The 20,032-nt window shown below is 40.8% G+C and overlaps 1 protein-coding gene across 3 annotated transcripts in view; it reads left to right on the top strand.

Moving 5' to 3' along the window:
- The window catches only part of LOC149229834 (cycloartenol synthase-like), a 403,955-nt gene that overhangs the window by 281,175 nt on the left and 102,748 nt on the right, over positions 1–20,032 (top strand). For all 3 annotated transcript variants that reach the window (XM_089378753.1, XM_089378752.1, XM_089378754.1), the window contains 3 exons: positions 13,653–13,699; positions 13,819–13,962; positions 15,922–16,099. In XM_089378753.1, coding sequence (XP_089234879.1) covers positions 13,653–13,699; positions 13,819–13,962; positions 15,922–16,099 — 369 coding nt within the window. The remainder of the gene's footprint in view (positions 1–13,652; positions 13,700–13,818; positions 13,963–15,921; positions 16,100–20,032) is intronic.

The following is a 20,032-nucleotide window of genomic DNA, read 5'->3' as shown; positions in this document are numbered from 1 at the left end:
ACAAGTCAGCCCACATCCTGTCCCAATCTGGTAACTTGTCTTTGCCCAATATGCTTTGGACAAAGACCTGCCAGTCCTCGGAGACACTATTGAGTGCCAATTTCACAACCTCTGTGGGTTGAGGCGTTGCCCCAACAGTGGACAGCTGGTCCCAGAACTCCTGAATCCTGGTGAGGAAGGGGTCTATGCCTTCCCCCTTCTGCATCCGGATGAGCCTCAACTTCTCCTCTAGGTACATCTTCCACTGCTCGGAAGTGCCCTAGTACAGTGTGGTGAGAGTCTCCCACATTTCTCTGGCAGTCCCTTTGCCAGCTATGTGTGAAACAATGTGATCCCGAACATCATCAAGGATCAACCTCTTCGCCCGCGCCATCTCCTTTTTGTACTCCCTCAGCTGATCTGCATCTGTGTGGGTAGATACCACTGCATCTATATATGTCTTCGGGCCATTTTCATCCAAAAGGGAGGACATCCTTCCCTTCCAGATGACATAGTTGAAAGCACCATCTAACCTGTCTTGATCTCAAAGTCCAGCAGTGGCCATCTCAAACAATGTCGAAAATCTCTTCTTCCCTTCTGCTTAGTTTCTGCTCAACGATTCGCACTCCCTTCTGGAGTGAGAAACTCTACACACAACGACTATTGATCTGCAAGGGAAATCGAATTTCTTGAGACAAGAAGTTCACTAAGGAAAATTTTCCCTCAGTGTGTGCTCTTCTTCCACCCGATGCTAGTTCTTCTCTAGCAAACTGGTGCAAAACTACTACGTCTAGCTAGAGATATGCTCTGCGAAAAATACTGGCTACTCATTTCGCCTCTGGAATCCCTTGATCTAGAGAGATCGAATTTTTCTACCTCACACTCAGAAAAATAAAATCTCCTCAAGAAATTCGACCTCTTGGCCAAGGTGACTACGTTGCCTTTGGGTTTTGATCCGTTTCCCACACTAAACAACGAAACTCCTTTTATCATCAATACTGAGCTCTCTGGCTGATCAATTGCACTCTGATACCATGTGAAAATTCGAAAACTCAAATCCCATTATAGTAAATAGAAATAATTCTCCTAATTGTTAAATTAATTTTTAACAATTAATTTATTGTTTTCTACAACAAATATTGAATCAATCACATTGTAACTTACACAAATAAAACTGCAAAAGAAATAAACGCTGGAAAAAATGCTAGCACGCAACATAATTTACACAGTTATTTTGGGACCAATGTCCCTGGAAAAACCCAACTTGGGAAAATGGGTGCAATAGTTTATTATTGAGCAATGAAATCTGAGTACATCTATGGATGCCCAACTAGCAATCCAAACAACAAGAAAATCTGAGTAAAATACTGAAGGGAATTTGTTAATTTTAGGTATGTTCTATGCTAGAGCAATTTATTTCAATTTCTTTTCCACATTAGCAATCACATCAGCATAAAGTAAACTGCAGATAGAACATAAATATAAATCGCAAAAGACAAGCCAAGACAAGAGGACACAAGATGTGGCGCTAGCCATGGACAAACCCCAATGTGGGGAAACCCTTGATCAATTCTTCTTTTATGTTCTTCAAAGTTCAGCAGAGAAAGTGAGAGAGATAGTACATTTACAATAGAAGTCAATCACTTTGACTTTTGATATCAGCATGAGATCAGTTGAAGACATATTGCTTCAACTGATTCTCTAAGGTGACTCGTTCACCTATCATAGTGCTGCATCTCGTCTATTTGCTGCACATTACCGTGTGACACCTTGTTGTACTGTCACATGTGTTGAACCTTGATGACTGAACTGCTCTCATCTTCATGCTGCTCATCATGCTGCATCTTCCATGGTCTTATTCATCGTCAAGTTGCCCATGCTCATGATCTCATTCATCATTATGCTACCCATGCTCATATCATCATGCATCATTATGCTGCCCATGCTCATATCATCATGCTGCTTATTATGCTGCCCATGATCTCATACATCATGCTACCTTCCTTCGGAGACAAATGCTCCAGCTGTTTCGGCAGTTCCTTGTAGTTCTGGCTTTTTCGGTAGTTCCGGCTTTTCCGGCAGTTCCGATAGTTCCGGCGTTTCCGGCTTTTCTGGCTTTTCCGGTATTTCCGGCTTTTCCGGCGTTTCCGGCTTTTTCGACAGTTCCGGCTTTTCCGGCAGTTCCAGCAGTTCCGGCTTTTCTGGCTTTTCCGGTATTTCTGGCTTTTCCGGCGTTTCCGGCAATTCCGACTTTTTCGGCAGTTCCGACTTTTCCGCCTTTTCCGGCTTCTTCGGCTATTCCAACTTTTCTGGCAATTCCTGCTTCTCCGGCTTTTCCGGCTTTTCCAGCTTGTCCGGTAGTTTCGGCTTTTCTAGCTTTTCCTTAGGATCTCTCCTCCTACTAAAACCCAAAGACAAGTAGAGAGAGGAAGAGATCCAAGTGTGTGTAGAAATGACTTGAAGTCCTCTTCTATTTATACTAAAACGTAGAGGTTGAATAGACATGATTGTTGGGCTTCTGAACCTACATAAGTTGTTGGCCAACTTAACAATTTGTCCATAACAAAAATAAACTCATAACTTCATAAATACTTATCGGAATCGGATGATCTTTAGATCAATCCTACACCTCTCAATGAGAGGGATCCAATAAAATTATCAGCTGCCATAAATAATATGACCCACATGGAGTTTGGCCCTAGTTGCAAATTTTAACACTCCCTCTCAACTATAGGGAGAACTCCATCCGCTGATCCATATATCCAACTATACTATCTCTGCTATCAGTGCCCTGCACTGCTCTGCTCAGCTCTGCGCTGCTTTGCTGGCTCTGCTCAACTCTACTCAGCTTTGTTGGCTCTGCTCTGCTTTGCTCAGCTCTGCTAGCTCTTCTCTGCTCTGTTGGCTCTGATCTGCTCAACTTAGCTCTGCTGAACCATGAAGAAGAAGAATTGATCAAGAATGTGTCATACCATTCTCCACTGACTCGAAGTCAGTGTCATAGTAGGTACAACTCCTACCACTGGTCCCAGACCATTACTCTATTAACTCGAAGTCAATCTTAGAGTATGTACCACTGGTCCCAGACCAGTCCTCAACCAACCCGAAGTCAGTGTCATAGTGGGTACAACTCCTACCACTGGTCCCAAACCAGTATCATTGATCCCAGATCAATGAAGGTCATCCTAGCATAGGGAGTACGGTAGATACAACGATGCATCCATCAATACTACTATGGTCCCTATCCTCATTTCCCTACTCATTGATCAGATGAGAGGTACTTCCCATGAGTCCCAGACTGCGTGGGTAGGATGCCTCGACAGGAGAACTTAATCAATCCTGTCCTCACAGGAGAACTAATCATCCTGCTACACAATCGCCATGGATAACACATCATCCAGGCCTCACAGGAGAACTAATCATCCTGCTACACAATCGTCATGGATAACACATCATCCAAACCTCATAGGAGAACTAATCATCCTACTACACAATCGTCATGGAGAACACATCATCCAATCCTCACAGGAGAATTAATCATCCTGCTACACAATCGTCATGGAGAACACATCATCCAGACCTCACAGGAGAATTAATCATCCTGCTACACAATCGTCATGGAGAACACATCATCCAGACCTCACAGGAGAACTAATCATCCTGCTACACAAGAGAGCGAATCATCTTGTCTCACAAGAGAGCGAATCATCTTGTCCACAGGAGAGTGAATCATCCTGTCCCACAAGAGAGCGAATCATCTTGTCCCACAAGAGAGCGAATCATCTTGTCCACAGGAGAGCGAATCATCCTGTCCACAGGAGAGCGAATCATCTTGTTCACAGGAGAGCGAATCATCCTATCCACAGGAGAGCGAATCATCCTGTCCCACAAGAGAGCGAATCATCTTGTCCACAGGAGAGCGAATCATCCTATCCACAGGAGAGTGAATCATCCTGTCCCAGTGCGCACCACCAGGGGAGGGTGAGTCACCCTATGGTCGTATGTTGCTCCAATAAGAACCACAAGCCCCTAGAGCTCCCAGAGCTCAATGTATACAACATGCAGGACCCTTGTACAAGGGTCTCTTAGCGACTCCAATTTGTTCAGGAAAATCACAGATTTGATCTTTCCCTCGGGGCTTAGACAAAGTGTAGTGACCTGTACATCATCTCATAGCGATGGAGTTTCCTTGCTCATAGACTTACCATATCCCAGATAAGGTAGTATCTGATGTCTATCTGCTGGAGCAATCGTCGAATACGGGATTCCTCAATAATCAAATCCCACTTCTAGTTGTCACAGAGAATCACAGTGGTACAAACAACTCACTTGAGGAGCTTCCCCAACCAAGCAGCTTCATACGAGATCATACTCGTAGATATGTATCCGGTCTCAGTGATGCTTATAACAACCGACTTCTGCCTCCTGCTCATCCATGATATCGAAGCAGAATCCATAGAGAAATAGCACTAAGAAGTGCTCTAGTGATCCTCCACACTGCCCGCCCAATCAGCATTCGAATAATCATGCAGTTTCATATTTCCGGCAGTGTATCTCAATCCATGAGAGATTGTGCCCCGAAGACATCTCAAAAGATTCTTGGCACCAGTCCAGTGAGGTTCAACCAAATATGAGCTCACCATGCTAACTGAAAAACATATGTCTGGACGGAAGTTCACCAAGAACATCAATGCGAATGAATTTATGAGATTCAGAGGCATTTCCCAAATCTGGTCCGACATCACTACCATATAACTTCTGAAAGTTAAGATGCTTGAGGTAGGCACAGGCTTGCAGTTCACCATTCCACATCTGGAATCCAACTCCCTCTTACTTCTGCAAATGAGAGGGTCTGCACCTGTTAGAAGTAGGTCGTCCTCATAAGGTGCTGGTATGAGAGGTCTATCATCCACAACCTTCAGATGGTTTGGATCCATTTCACTCCTAGTGAATCTTAGCTTTATCAGACAGCTATTGATCCTCTCATACTATGCCCAGGGTGTTTTGCTTCAAGCCATAGAGGGCTTTCTTCCACCTGCATATGCGAGATTCTTGATTATCAATCTCAGACCCCTTGGGTTGTTCCAGACCTGTGGACCTGCTACATGAGGGGAATGGTCCCCTTGTAAGATTTTCCTTCGGTACATCTCAGACATGTACTTTCATGCTCCTTTTGAATTCAGGCATCCCTGTCACCATCTGACTCACAGACCTTCAGTGCTACGTGACAATGGACATGGTCCCCAGTGGACTTCCTGCAATTTGATACAACCCTGAACTCAAAAACATCTTTGAAAATTCTATTTCCAAACACGTACCTTTCCATCGATGAGTGCCACCCTGAAACCTTTGACTTCCATTTCTAAGATGGACACCAGGTTCTTCTTGCAATCAGGTACATAAAAGTGATTCGGGGTTCCTTGCTTTCTTTGAAGAGTCGACCATTTCCTTGATGACCTGCATTACCTTCGGACACTCCTTCGCATAATGGCCGAACTTATTGCAACCAAGGCATCCGCCTTTCCTTCCACCCTTAGATCCGAACTTCCCAATGAAGTGATCTTTAGATGGGCCATCAAAAACCTCTGCTACGCCATTCTAATAATATGTTCTGCTTCGACTTCACCCTTTGTGAACTTAGAAGAGAGATGTGGAACCCATTGATCCTTTTGTCTTGTACCTATTGTCTTTGGTGATTGCTCTTTCACTCTTGCTTGGGCATTGTCTTCACCTCAACACCGATACCATGTTAATTTTAGGTATGTTCTATGCTAGAGCAATTTATTTCAATTTCTTTTCCACATTAGCAATCACATCAACATAAAGTAAACTGCAGATAGAACATAAATATAAATTGCAAAAGACAAGCCAAGACAAAAGGACACAAGATGTGGCGCTAGCCAGGGACAAACCCCAATGTGGGGAAACCCTTGATCAATTCTTCTTTTATGTTCTTCAAAGTTTAGTAGAGAAAGTGAGAGAGATAGTACATTTACAATAGAAGTCAATCACTTTGACTTTTGATATCAGCATGAGATCAGTTGAAGACATATTGCTTCAACTGATTCTCTAAGGTGACTCGTTCACCTATCATAGTGTTGCATCTCGTCTATTTGCTGCACATTACCGTGTGACAACTTGCTGTACTATCACATGTATTGAACCTTGATGACTGAGTTGTTCTCATCTTCATGCTGCTCATCATGCTGCATCTTCCATGGTCCTATTCATCATCAAGCCCATGCTCATGATCTCATTCATCATTATGCTGTCCATGCTCATATCATCATGCTGCTTATTATGCTGCCCATGATCTCATACATCATGCTGCCTTCCTTCGGAGGCCAATGCTCCGGCTGTTTCAGCAGTTCCCGGTAGTACCAGCTTTTCCAGCAGTTTCGACAGTTCCGACATTTTCGGCTTTTCTAGATTTTCCAACTTTTCCGGTATTTTCGGCTTTTTCGACGTTTCCGGATTTTCCGACAGTTCCGTCTTTTCTGGCTTTTCCAGCGTTTTTGGCTTTTTTGGCTTTTCCGGCAGTTCCGGCTTTTCTAGCAATTCTGGCTTTTCCAGCAGTTCCGACTTTTCTGGAAGTTCTCGTTTTTCTGGCAGTTCCGGCTTTTCCGGCAGTTCCAACTTTTCCGGCTTTTTCAGCGATTTCGGATTTTAAGTCAGTTCTGGCTTTTCTAGCTTTTCCGGCAGTTTCGGCTTTTCCGGCAATTTCGGCTTTTCCGGCTTTTCTGGCTTTTCCTTCGGGTCTCTCCTCCTACTAAAACCCAAAGACAAGTAGAGAGAGGAAGAGATCCAAGTGTGTGTAGAAATGACTTAAAGTCCTCTTTTATTTATACTAAAATGTAGAGGTTGAATAGACATGACTGTTGGGCTTCTGAGCCTACATAAGTTGCTGGCTGACTTAACAATTTGTCCATAACATAAATAAATTCATAACTTCATAAATACTTGTCGGAATCGGATGATCTTTAGATCAATCCTATTAGCTCTGCTTTGTCTTCGACATTTGATGGATATAAATAGGTTAAGCAGTGCTAGTTTTGGTTGCATAAGGCTTGGAACAATTATTCCTGCTTCCTCCTTCATTTTCCCTATAACTCCATAAACCCCACTTCCTCTGTTTTACACCTGCATTTAGTGTAAAAGTCGTGTTCTGTTAGCCCCGGGTGCTGGGTTTAAATGTTGTAAAACCCCGATAACGTGACCTTGCACCATAACTCGCCTTTTCCTTATCACTCCGCTTACACTCTTATAACTCCCCATTCCTCTGTTTTTCGCGTATTCTCCCTTAACCTCGTTATTTTCATTTTCCTTTATAAACCCTATAAACCTCGTATAACGCCTTTTCCCTCTGGTCTTGGGCACAAAGCTAAACCTACGAGTCCGTGGATTATATAACCGCGTGCATATAAAAAATACTATCGGCGGGCCCTCACCTGTCACATCACCCGGAGCACGTGCGCGATTATCCACCGCCGTTCGATCCTCTTCTTTGTGATCCAACGTCATACGCTGCTCCTGCCCCGCGAACCTGGACATATGATAGCCCGCGAGGAAAGCAGTTTCCTCGCCGTCCCATTAGCGACGCGTCTCATTCTTATTGCATCGTGCCCCATGGTACGAATATCACCACAGCTCCAAAAGTGGTGCGGGGAAACCACTTACCGCCCTCTCTCGTACGTCCTCCCGCTTGTTAACCGTCGCGCAGCTCTCACTTCCAATAGCTATCCGATCATCCCAGCCCGAATCCAACGGCCTATAATCTTCCCGCGCATATACCTTCCGATAGCCCACGTAACCCGATCTCTGTCGTCCAATCTATCAGATCCGACGGCTTATAATCAATTGCGCCTCTGTGTCTTCCATCGCCTCCTGCCATCAGATCTCGGCTGTCCATCTAAGCCATCCAATGGCTAGCATTCATTCTCAACTCCTCGTTTGTTTTCAACGCAATTTTCGTGTTTTTGGCAGTCCAGTGCACCTGAAGGAGGAAGGAGTCCATAATTCAATACTCTGTGCATTAAATCCTCAGCTCCCACATTCAAAGAACAGCACGGCCAAGGACGAGAAGGACAGCCTTGAGTAGATAAACACGGCATTTCACCTATTCGTGAAGTACAGCAGAGTAGCAGAAAGGTCATTTTGTCCATTAAAACAATCAAATTGTATCAAAGACCATATCTGATAGTAAATGTGGTTGGTGGTCAGTTATGACCCCTCCACGCATAGGTTAGCAGAGCAATTTTGTAAATAAACTCTATATATACCCAAAAGCAGAATGTAATGGGGGTTGATGGTTGATGAATGTTATTTTGATGTAAGGTTCAACTTCTGGAGACTGTAACCACTGTGATACCTGCAGCGTCTGGTCTTCATTTTCAGCTAATGCAAGCTTCTTTTGCTGTTAATTGCTCACTTTTCACTTCTTCTTTGTTCCAGGCTGTGCCTGTTATGCATTTTTTCATGTGCTCTTGATGATTAACATTAGAGGGGCTGTCATCCCACCTCTGTGTTAGAATCTAGTATGTTTCATTGAATATGTATGCAGGTTTCTGTTTACTTGGTGCCAGAGAGCTGTCATCTTGTTTGAGCATTAGGAAATAGAATTACAGATCTTTTAACTGGTTGCAGCTGGCTATCACAGGGTCCTGTGCATCTGCTGGTGTGATCAGTATTCTCCATCATCACATTTTCCTTAAACTGTGAGTAATTGGTGGTCTAAAGCCTTGTAGTCTGGGGGTGTTCACCCATGTCTGAGGTTAAGCATAGTAGAAGTGGTTATCTGGCTTGAATATGCATCATTTCTTCCATTCATCCACCATTTTCCAACATTTTTGTTGAGTTTGTAATGTTCCCGAGCATCTTTGATATATAACCTAGGAGAGTTTCTTGGGGTGATAACAAATCCTACACCTCTCAATGAGAGGGATCCAATAAAAATATCAGCTGCCATAAATAATATGAACCACATGGAGTTTGACCCTAGTTGCCAATTTTAACAGAATTACCCTTCTCCCACAGGCAATCTCTAGCTAGACTTTCCCTATCAAAACTCGGCCTCCTAGAGCACTGCGTCAACCTCTACGTAGCTAGTTGGATGGATTTCTCTGGATTGAGCTTAAATGAAGTCGTTCTTCCTCTGGATGCTGAGAAAATCGTCTCTCCGACTCTCTGGGACTCCTTCCCGGCCTCTGGAGTTGAGAACGAATTTTTCTCCTCTCCAAATCGATCTGCTTGACTGAAGCACTGAGCAGCCCCTCAACGCTGCCTCTCTGGGATAATTCGACTCACTTGCTGTTGTCTTCCCGGATCTGGAAAATTTTTCCTCCGACTCTTGTCCCTCCAGCTCAATCACTGCTTCTATCTCACGGGCTCTCTCTCCGACAACTAATTGTTGCTACTTTGGAAATCGATCTGCTCATGAAATCGAACTGCTGAAGTGTTTTCTCCAAGCCCCATCGACTTCTTCTTATAATCCTCTGTTGAGAGTTCAATGACCAAGATTAGATCTTAATCGATGGCTAGGATTACCTTGAATCGATTCGTCTGAATTTCTAGAACATTCACATCTTAACTTAATTCATTTTGATTAATTAGTCATATTCCCTAAGTTTAGACTTAGGAAATATTTAAAAACCGACTAATAATCTAATTAAGTCATTTCTAGGTGGAATTTCCAAAAACAAATTCTCGGTAATCAAAGTTGCATCAAGCTCTCTGAAAATCCAGTGTTTCATGATAGGTCAAACACATAGATATTCAATGTCATTTCATTAGAGATTTTGTGCAACATGGAGCAGTCTAGCTACAATATGTTCCCACAGAAGAGCAGGTTGCAGATATACTCACGAAAGCTCTAGGAAGAGCTAAGTTTGTCTACTTTAGAGAGCAGATGGGTATAGTGGAGAACCCGTTTCAGTAGCAAGGACAAAGTGTTTTGGATGCTTCTCGGTTGCAGTAGCAGCAATAACAGTGAGAGGGAATGTTAGTTGGGTTGCACTGCAGATGCAGAGTTGGCAGCAGTACAGTTTGTACAGTGCAGTTTCAACAGCAACATAGATGTAGCATGGTTCAGCTTTAGTTGATAGAAGATGAATTAGAGTTATCGCAGTGGTTGGTGGACAGTGGCAGGTAGCTACAGTTGTCAAACATTAGCAACATGGGGAGGATGTTATGGAGACAATTGGAACACACCTTCCTCGCTAAGAGGGAGTGTTATTTTTTGTAGCATTGGATGGTGTTCTAGTCTCAAACTTTGTGGAGAGGCTAAAACACATGAGTTCTCCAAAACCAGAAATCATTTATGGAAATTCCACCTAGAGATAGCTCAATTAAATTAATTGACCATTATTTAAATTTTTCCTAAGTCTAACTTAGGAAAACTGGTTAATTAATAGTAATTAATTGAGAAAGGTGACAATTCTCTAGAAACTCACACGGATCGACTTGGAGATGATCTCAACTACCGATTAAGTTGTAATCTTGGTCGTTGAAGACTCAAGTGAAGATTATAAGATGAGGTCGATGGGTAGATGGAGAAACACACTTGGAGAGCGAGTTTCCCTTGGTAGTTCAATTTTCCTGAGAGCAACATTCAACTAGAAAAGTTCGAGCCAGAGAGGGGACACATAGATAGAGAGGGGCAGAGACAGTGAATCCGAAGGAAGTTTTCCAGTTCCAGAGAGACAACAGCAAGTGACAGAAGTATTCCACTCTGAAGCTGCACAAGGCCCGCGCAAAAGCTTCAACACATCAATTTGATTTAGCTGGAGAGGGAGTCAATTCGGCTTCCAAAGGTTGGGAAAGTCTTCCAGAGGTTTGGAGTGTCACTTCTACCAACAAAGACATGTAGGATAACTTGATTAGAGCCAGAATAGAGCCACACATGTGAGTGTCTATGCAACATTGGCACAAAAGGGCCTATGCAGGGGTTGGACAACCAGTTTTTTGACAGGGTCAAGTGTCGGGATTGTAGGTGGAGAGAGAGAAATTTTCTCTCTTAATATTTTTATCAGATCTTGTTGATTGGATAGCTAGTTGGGCATTCAAAGATTGCACTCATAATTTCTCACTACTGCATAATAATACAAACCCTTAGCTGTTGCACCGGTTTTCCCACATTGGGTTTTTCTGGGGACAATCATCCAAAAATAGTTGTCATTTTTTATATGTGTGCTAGCATTTCTTAGTTTTCAACATTTTATTTTCGCAGTGTTTTATTTGTGAAAAAATTGCAGTGTGAATTATTCATTATTTTGCCATAACTAAATACACTGAATAATAATTTTATTGTTAGAAGAATAATTTCCAATCGCTGCATTTCAAGCGAATTTTTACAAAGGACAGTCGATGTTTGAGGGAGGATGAGAGCCTGATGGACTAGGATTTAGCCCTAGTTGTATTGGTCAAAGGACTGACTATGTATTATAGTTTTGTACTGGGGTTTATAAAGGGCCATAATCCCTGGTATAGGAAAATTATGGCTTTCTTTTTGAAGACTAATAAAGAACATGTTTTGGGCCATAAAATCTTGTGTACTGTTGTTGATCTCATTGTTGTTATATTTTGCTGTGCAAAGTTGTTTTTGGTTGGGCATCTCTAGCGTGTTTGTGTTGCTAGCTAGGGCATAGACCAGACCTAGAGGGTGTGGAAACTTCAACAAACTCTGGGACCAAGCATTGGATACATCTTATCTTTAAGAGATGAATAATTGTTTTAGGGTTTTGAAAGGTTTAAATAAGGTTTTAATGTTCTTTTTGGCTAAGAATCTAGATATGTTATCAGTGGTTCGTTTTATATAAGGAAGAGATAAGAGAGCCCTCAGAGGGGGCAGAGGGTCTTTGGGATAGTGTGAACAGTTAGATCTATAGGCTTTGTTGATTTGGGATGAAGAGTAGCCATTGTTGATAAGGGATTTGTTTAGGTGAGCTTTTTCTTTGGATAGAAATTGATGATCGAAAATTTTGACAGCTCTATTGAAGAGGGTTTTAAGGATGATTAACTTCTTAACAGGGTGATGATGAGAGTTTTCATGGAGGTAACCGTCTATGTGGGTTTTCTTGCGATACAATTGGAAGGAAAGGGAACTGTCAGGAAGCACGGTAATGAGGACATCCAGAAATGGTAGGGAGGAATGCTCTTCCAATTCCATAGTGAATTGGATATGCGAAGAGAGGCTGTCGAGGTGATTAAGGAAATCCTAAAGGGAAGGAAGCCCATGAGACCAGACTATGAAAGTATTGCAACAAACCGATACCAACATTTTGGTTTATGATGCCACGAATTAAGGGCCATGGTCTCAAAATGCTCCATAAAAATATTTGTGACAATCAGAGACAGGGAAGATCCCATTGTCGCGCCTTCTGTCTATTCATAGCAAATACCTTTGTATGAGAAGAAAGCATCTGGTGTCATCACGATGAGTTTATCCTCTCATGAAGATCTGCTCTCCTCTTATCTTTGAGGGAATTGCGTAGGAGTCTGACGTATGGCTTACATAGAGAACCGTGTACAAAGAATTGATGAAATAGTGAAAGAATTTCACAGTAAGTGCTTTAAAGTTTCCTGTGATTGCTTTGAAGTTGTACTGTAAGTGTATTTTCGAAGGAAGCGCAAGTTTTTCCTACACTTCTCAAAATTTCTGGTGAGACGGGGTATGTGCAAAGTCGTTTGCATTTTCAGGACGCTAAAAATCTATCTCTGTCTGCTTATTCAGTGCTGGTGGTATTAAGGTAATTGCTTCTCTTTCTGTACGTATTAATTTTCTGTATAACATAAGGTTTTTGTTAAGAAAGATTGCTGTGATTGATCCACTCATGTCCTTTTACTTGCTTTGTGCTTTCTTTATGTATGAATATTGTGCGTTGGCATGCTGTGTTGCGTTCAGTTCTCTACATGATATGAATTGTGCTGTCCCTAACATTAAAAGATAAAGGACTTATCTGTAAACTATGTTATAATATTCAAATGCTTTTATACGACTTGAAGATGGAGATAACAGGGATACATTTAGGGGTTATTTTCCTTTTTTTATAATGTTTGAAGAAATCCAGGGATGCTACTGACAGTGGATGACATTTCTCGGATTTGAATCAGATATCTATATGTAATTAGTCAAATGCCTAATAATATTATTAATGCGGTAATTTATTAAACTAACCCCTTAACCAACTTTTCTGCATTGTATGTTCTTGACCAATCGTCCCAAAATAAAGGAAAAAACTATTTGTGGATATGTAAAAAATTTCCATTGATATTTCCTGCAATTTTATCAATAAAGCATGACAGAATATCTTGCACATGGAATTTTCCCATAATTGTATGGTATGCTATGATATCTCAAAAGTATGCGATTTAGAGATAAATATTTTAGTTTCATAAATTACGAAGATTTACCAACTACTTATAAGACAATAGCCACTGCTTAATGTTTTCCAAAATTTCGATCTTGCAGAGATACTTGGAGATTTTTGTACTAGTACACTTTCGTATCTCTAAAGCATTTCATTCAGTTTCATAAATTATGAAGATTTACAAATAACTTACTAGTCACTGCCCAAGGTTATCCCTAATAGAAATGCTTTGTATGACTCTAAGGCTGATTATTATCGTTATCTTTCTGCCAAGACTTAATGTGCACCCCTTGGCTCTATTCTTTTCAGAATTTCAACCCTGCAGATATACTTGGAGAATTTTGTATTGACCATTCGTAAGTATATGAAATAGTTCTGTGTTATTTCTGTTTACATGTTTTCTGTGTATTATGTCATTTGCAACATCTGCTGGTTAATTTTTTTTATTCTTTTGAAATATATGTGCAATTCTCAGGTATGTGGAATGCACGTCATCAGCAATTCAAGCTCTTGCACTTTTTAAGAAACTGCATCCACAGCACCTTCGTAAAGAAATAGAAGAATGCATTTCAAATGGCAGTCGGTACATTGAAAATATGCAAAGGCCTGATGGTTCATGGTAAGATCTTATGTTAAAAGAAATGCCCATCAGTATGACTATTAAAAAAGGAAGCATGCCTTTCCCAATTTGATTTAAATAGGAAAAAATGTTCTGTTAGAGCTATGTGTTGATGTTTTTTTCTTTTTTCATTGGTAATTATAGTCTAAAATCATATAGACAATAATATAAAACATGGAAAGCAGGGCTGCAGTGATGATAATGCTTGTTCAAGAATCAAATATTTCGATTCAGACATTAATCAAAATATTTGAAGTTGCATGTAGATTGCATCATCTAGTGAAATATGAAATTTCGTGTCATGTAGTGAAATCTTTGCGGCACTACTACCAATTTTACTGCAGTCCCATGGAAATCTAAATTGCACTACAGTTCCGGGGAGAACATATGGTAGTTGATGAGGATAGGCGGATCTGCTAATGGTCTATAGCTGTCCAATATGAAACCTGTACTTATTTTTACCTCGTTATATTTACTATCGTTTTTAACATTTTAGAGTTATCTCATAAACATGGATTGGGGATGCTTGACGTATTGTCTTGCTGTAATACAAATAATGTAATTTTCAATTCCGTTGACCACCTTCCTCATCTTTGGAAGTTAATACAATTCATATCTTTATTTCTTTGTACTAGTTTTTTCGTACAGCACTATCTACAAGCTACTTGAGACGTGCAATAATGTTTCAGACAAATTGTAATGCTATGAGCTAAATTGGTATAATTTGTTCCCTTTTCAAGTGTTTTGGTGCCATTTATTTCTTTTCTCTTTTGTTTTACCCATCCCATCTGTATGCTTCAATATCAATTTGTTGCTACTACATCAGTCCTCTATGTTCTTTTTTATTTCCTTGTTTCTTATTCTATTGTGGATATCTAGCAGCTCTAGCTTTGGCACTCTTTATGATCCATGCAAATCTATACAAATAGCAGGTCATCATATTACATAAACATCTAAACGAACAGAGATATTTTCTCAGGTTGGAAATGATATTAGTATTCTGAGGCTTCTTTGCTTATATTGTTAATTGGTATCTCCAATGATCATGTTGCACCTTAATTGTTTTCCTTGGATGCTTCTCCAAATCTTCTCGCCTTGAAAGGGGGAATGATTATGATGATCTGGGAGGATATATATTGGCAGTACGTCCAAAGCACTGTCAATATATATCAAATGAGAACCTAATGCCCTGAGACTAATCAAATGAGACCCTAAGACTAGACTAGGGTCCTTGAAATCATCTATCCAGACCATTTGTGGGACACTCAAGGGAAAGGACTTTAGTCCTTGTGTTGTGCTAAGGTGAGCTTTGTGTATAGATATTGCAAGGTGCAAAAATATATATGATAGGTTCATGCAAGGCTAGTGCAAAGCGCAAATTCCATAGACCATACGTTGCAAGTGTTAGGTGTGCAAAGCACAAATTCCATACACTGCAAGTGTTAAGTGAATAAACTACAGTAAATGTATAAAGTGCTATAAATGACCTAATGAGAAATGATATAGTTGAGAGTCTAACATGGACAACCTATCCTGTCCTCCCTGTGATTTATATTCATTCTCAGCAGTGCTAATGTAATATTTCATATTATCTCCACTCTCGTGTTTAGGAATCTGTTGATAAAAACTTCCCTATCTGTGGTTATATATGTAGCAATCATGCAATCTCATAAGCCATTAGTGGTTGTTACTGGACATAATAAGTTTTACTTCATTTTTTCTCTCGTTTATGGAAATATTGTGTTTTTGTTTATCCCTTGTGCACTTTTCTGATTGTTGAGGTGGAAAATTCATAAACATGCTTTTAGATAATCAGGAGTTCGAGTGATAAAGTTAGAACTTTCAACTGGTTAAAGTCTTAAAATTTCAATTCAATTGCTCCAACTAGGTAATTGTAATAAGCAATTTCGAAACTGAAAGTGAAAACAATTTCATGTCGGTGGAACATCCTTCTCGCAGGTATGGTTCGTGGGGAGTCTGCTTCACATATGGTACATGGTTTGGTATTCTGGGTTTAAAGGCTGCTGGAAAAACCTACCAAAACTGTTCAAGAATTCGTAAAGCTTGCGATTTCCTTCTTTCAAAGCAGCTTCCTTCTGGTGGTTGGGGAGAGAGTTATATTACATGCCAAAAGCAGGTGACATCTTCTTTGGTGGTTTTTTTTTATTGCATGTGTAATGTGCAAATGAATCAGAAAGTCTCATCAAGGAAGGTTTTTTGTTTAAGTGGTTGAAGTAACACTGCTGATAGGATATTTTCAGTGTGAAGATTACTTCATTTAGATAACTAGAATTTCCTGAATAGCACTGCTGTATGGCAACATCAGAAAGATGAGATAATAGTTTGCTGTTTAATTTTCAGGCCTCTGTGAAAGTTAATTTTATTTGTGGTGTCCTTGTAAACATACGTTCTCTGTTTTGTGTTGCACAGTTTTCTACTATAGTTTTATGGAGAGATTTCGATTGTGGTCAATCATTAATTCATTTAGGGCTTGGTTTTGCAAGGCGTTATCCATACCCTCTATATTTCAGAGTTTGAAATATCTAATATGATTGTAATCCTTTTCCCACTTAGAAGTTAGAACTGGTCAACTATTAGATATTCATTTCTTCTGTTCTCCTGTAGGACCTGGCAAATTGTTGTAAGTATAACAATCCATCCTTTTTTTCAAGGATTGAGTGACCTGTACCCTTGCATATGTGTGGTTTTTATTGATGATGAAACATAGGTGATTGGTCCACCTGACTAATTCCTATAATACTCAATTTTGAAATACTAAACTTCCACATTATAATTTGTTACTAGTAATAATAAAACACATCATCTCCAAGGCACAGGTCCATTGTATGGTCGTTCAAGTGATTTCTGTATACTTGGAGATGACTCTGGAGTTACTCTATAAGTCATAGGTAAGTATTTGTAACGTTCCCATTTTGAATCCCTAATTAAAGGTGTAATAATTACGTTAATTGTTGTTTTAATTTTGGCATGGATAATTAATTATGATGCTGTGATGATCTAACTACAGATTTTCACTCAACCAGGATCTTTGGACCCTTGGCATTCTAGGCCTGCCCATGAAGGACATCCCAAAGTAAATCACATATATGCTGAAGATTTGGTATGATAACCATTCTTCTTGAGTTGCTTAGCATTTTTCTCCCAAGGTTGAACAGGTATGAAGTTGAAGGATTAGAGTTGAGAGATAAGGTGAGATCTCTATTGGGATTGAGAACTAGAACTCCTCAAGAGTTGCTTTGAGGAGGGTTTTCGAGACGAAAATAGAGAAGAGGTCTATGGTCTTACTTCTCTGGTGTAGATACAATGGAACCTTGCTCTAATCTCATCGTAGTGAAGGCAGCTAGAGATAAGGTACTCCTTGGTCTCTACCTTGTGCAATAAGCAAAATTTACATATTCGTTCCACTCTATGTGGGAAGATGGTGATCTACCTCAACTTTCAACCAATGCGAGCAAACTTGAAGATGTTTGAGAGGAGAATGAAGCTTGTGCGACAAATAGAATTGAAGATAACCTGGTTGAACAATAAATTCATCGAAGGTTTAGAGAAAATTCTTCATGTAAAAGGCTAGCTTGGGGCTCAAAGGCTTGAGTTGTGTAGAGTATGAAACTTAGGTGAAGCTCTTACATATATTCTTCTTGATCATAGAATCTAAATTTTCTCCTTTAGGAGAAGGAGGTGGGGAGGGGTATTGAGGGAAATTGGGTAATGAGGGAGGTGAGCAATCAAAATGTCCATAATCTTTAGAAATAATCGTGCCTCAAAAGACCAACAATGTTGCTAACCTAACTAACCAAGGGATTTGTTACCCCTCAGTTTCACATTAAGATGGCCACACTTTTTCGCTAGTGTTGGGACATGGTCCCCTGCGGTCAAGTTTGGGGCAAAAGCCCAAGTTTTTGTTATATAAAGTGTAAAGTCTCCGCAAGTTGTGATCATAGAGCGCGTAGATAGTAAGTGTCATAAAGGGATTTTCTCTTCTTTTATGTATGTTGTGTCGGCTTGTATAGACCTACCCATGATCCGCGGACCATGGGACTGTATAAAACGGAGAGTCTTAGAGAGTCTAAGGCAATTCATAGTTGATAATAAGGAATGTAATGGGTCATTAGAGTTGAAGAGTGAAGAGTCTTAGAGTGGAAGAGAGGCTCTGCAGCTGTGTGCGTAGAGGCCTAGAGTAGAGTCTGCAGCTGAGTGTGCGGACCCCTGTCGCTGAATGCGCAGGGTAGTCTTGAGTCTGTAAGCAAATTTGAAGTATCAATAAAGGAATTATTCTGGAACTATCTGTGTTTTATCCATTTACTTTTGTTATGAATGAATGCATTTATGTTATGATGAATATTGGGTTTACGATTTAACACTGTATTGATGCGCGATTCTGCATGGTTTACATTGTTATATGAACGCAAGTAATAATATTTGTTTACGCGAAGAATATCTTAATGCATGCTAAAGATATCAGACACTTAAGCCGATCTGGGTAATAACAAACTTAGGAGTGATTACAGAGGCGCATAAGTGGTTGATTTGACTGTTTAGGGTCCGCGAAAGAGAGTCGTAGACCTTCGTGAAGACTTAGAGGCTAGTAAGAGGGAGTGATATCGATAAGCCTCAAAGGCTTATCGATTTGCGCGAAGGTAGGTTTAGGGCATAAAACGACATCCTAACCATCTTTGGGTGCGGAAAATTGGTTCCAGCATCCCCCCATACTGCTTCGGGTGAGACTTCATTCCGTGCTCCGTGGATTGATGCCGAAAGGGCTAGTAGTGTAGAGATTTGTTTGGCAAACTTAACTCTGAACCTGAGTCAGGACCCACTAAACCAACAAATGGTTCCATTGCCGGGATCAGGATCTGCATAAAGAGATGTGTGATGTCGCATCACTGGAATCCAACTAAGAAAGAAATTGAAGATTGGTTGGATAGGAAGATCCATGAATTTGTGGTGCAAGAGAACAGAAACCTGTGATTAACGAAAGAACAGTGGTTGGACAGGTATCTGTACATAGAGATAGACAGAATTTTCTTTTGTTCCTTCTTGGTCGAATTATACGAGTGGATCACTAAATTGGTAGACAGCTAGGGAAGGTGGAGGCTTGACGGTCCAATAGTGTCGACCTCAGAGTTAGTGCGAAGATTGGAAGCCTCTGAAAATAAGATCGCGCGTGCTGTCAATCACTGGCTTGATTGTGTCCTTGGACGGTTTGTGACAGAGTTTGCAGTCGATACCTCGGTTAGCTACAGTGAAGCAGAGCGATGCTTCTTCAAGGGACCGCGAGGTAAGTAGTTAAGATCTTTGAATACTTGGATTAAAATGCTCGTGTGAAAAGCGGGTTATGCAACTACCTTGATGTTTGGAGCTACGTGAAGTGGAAAGTTATTTAGGGATAGAAGGGGAACAAGACTTGAATATAGCCCGCTGATTGAGCCTCCTCTAAGTGACGATGAAGAAGAAACATAGGCTTCTTCACAGAGCGCTGTCCAGTTAATAAGACGAGGGTTCCTGCGAATACCCCATCCACCCACACCACCTCCATCTTCACCTCCACCGCATACACCTTCGCCCACACCACCACCACCTCCACCACCGTTCAATATGGCGAATACAGTGAAGTTGCCTGTTTTCAAGGGCTTGGGAAATGAGGACCTGGACCAGTTTTGGTTCGTTGCGAAGGTTGTGTGGCAAGCCCAGAACATTACAGACGATCAGATGAAGAAAACAACATTGGTTACTGCTTTACAGGAACGTGCACTAGCATGGTACATTAACTACTGCACTGATAACATGACGACTGCGTTGGCAGACATTCAGATTGCGCTGAATAAGGAATTCAGTAGGCCCAAATCTGAAGTGCAATCAATCATTGGATTTAAGGAGATCATGATGAAGCCTGGCGAGACATTACAGACGATCAGATGAAGAAAACAACATTGGTTACTGCTTTACAGGAACGCGTGCTAACATGGTATATTAAGTACTGCACTGATAACATGACGACTGCGTTGGCAGACATTCAGACTGCGCTGAATAAGGAATTTAGTAGGTCCAA

This window comes from Pinus tabuliformis, chromosome J (genome assembly GCF_031772625.1).
Source record: "Pinus tabuliformis cultivar Carrire ecotype Pingquan chromosome J, CPIR1, whole genome shotgun sequence".
Classification (NCBI taxonomy): Eukaryota; Viridiplantae; Streptophyta; class Pinopsida; order Pinales; family Pinaceae; genus Pinus; species Pinus tabuliformis.
The sequence above is the reverse complement of the archived record's forward strand: the minus strand, read 5'-3'. Positions and strand labels throughout refer to the sequence as shown.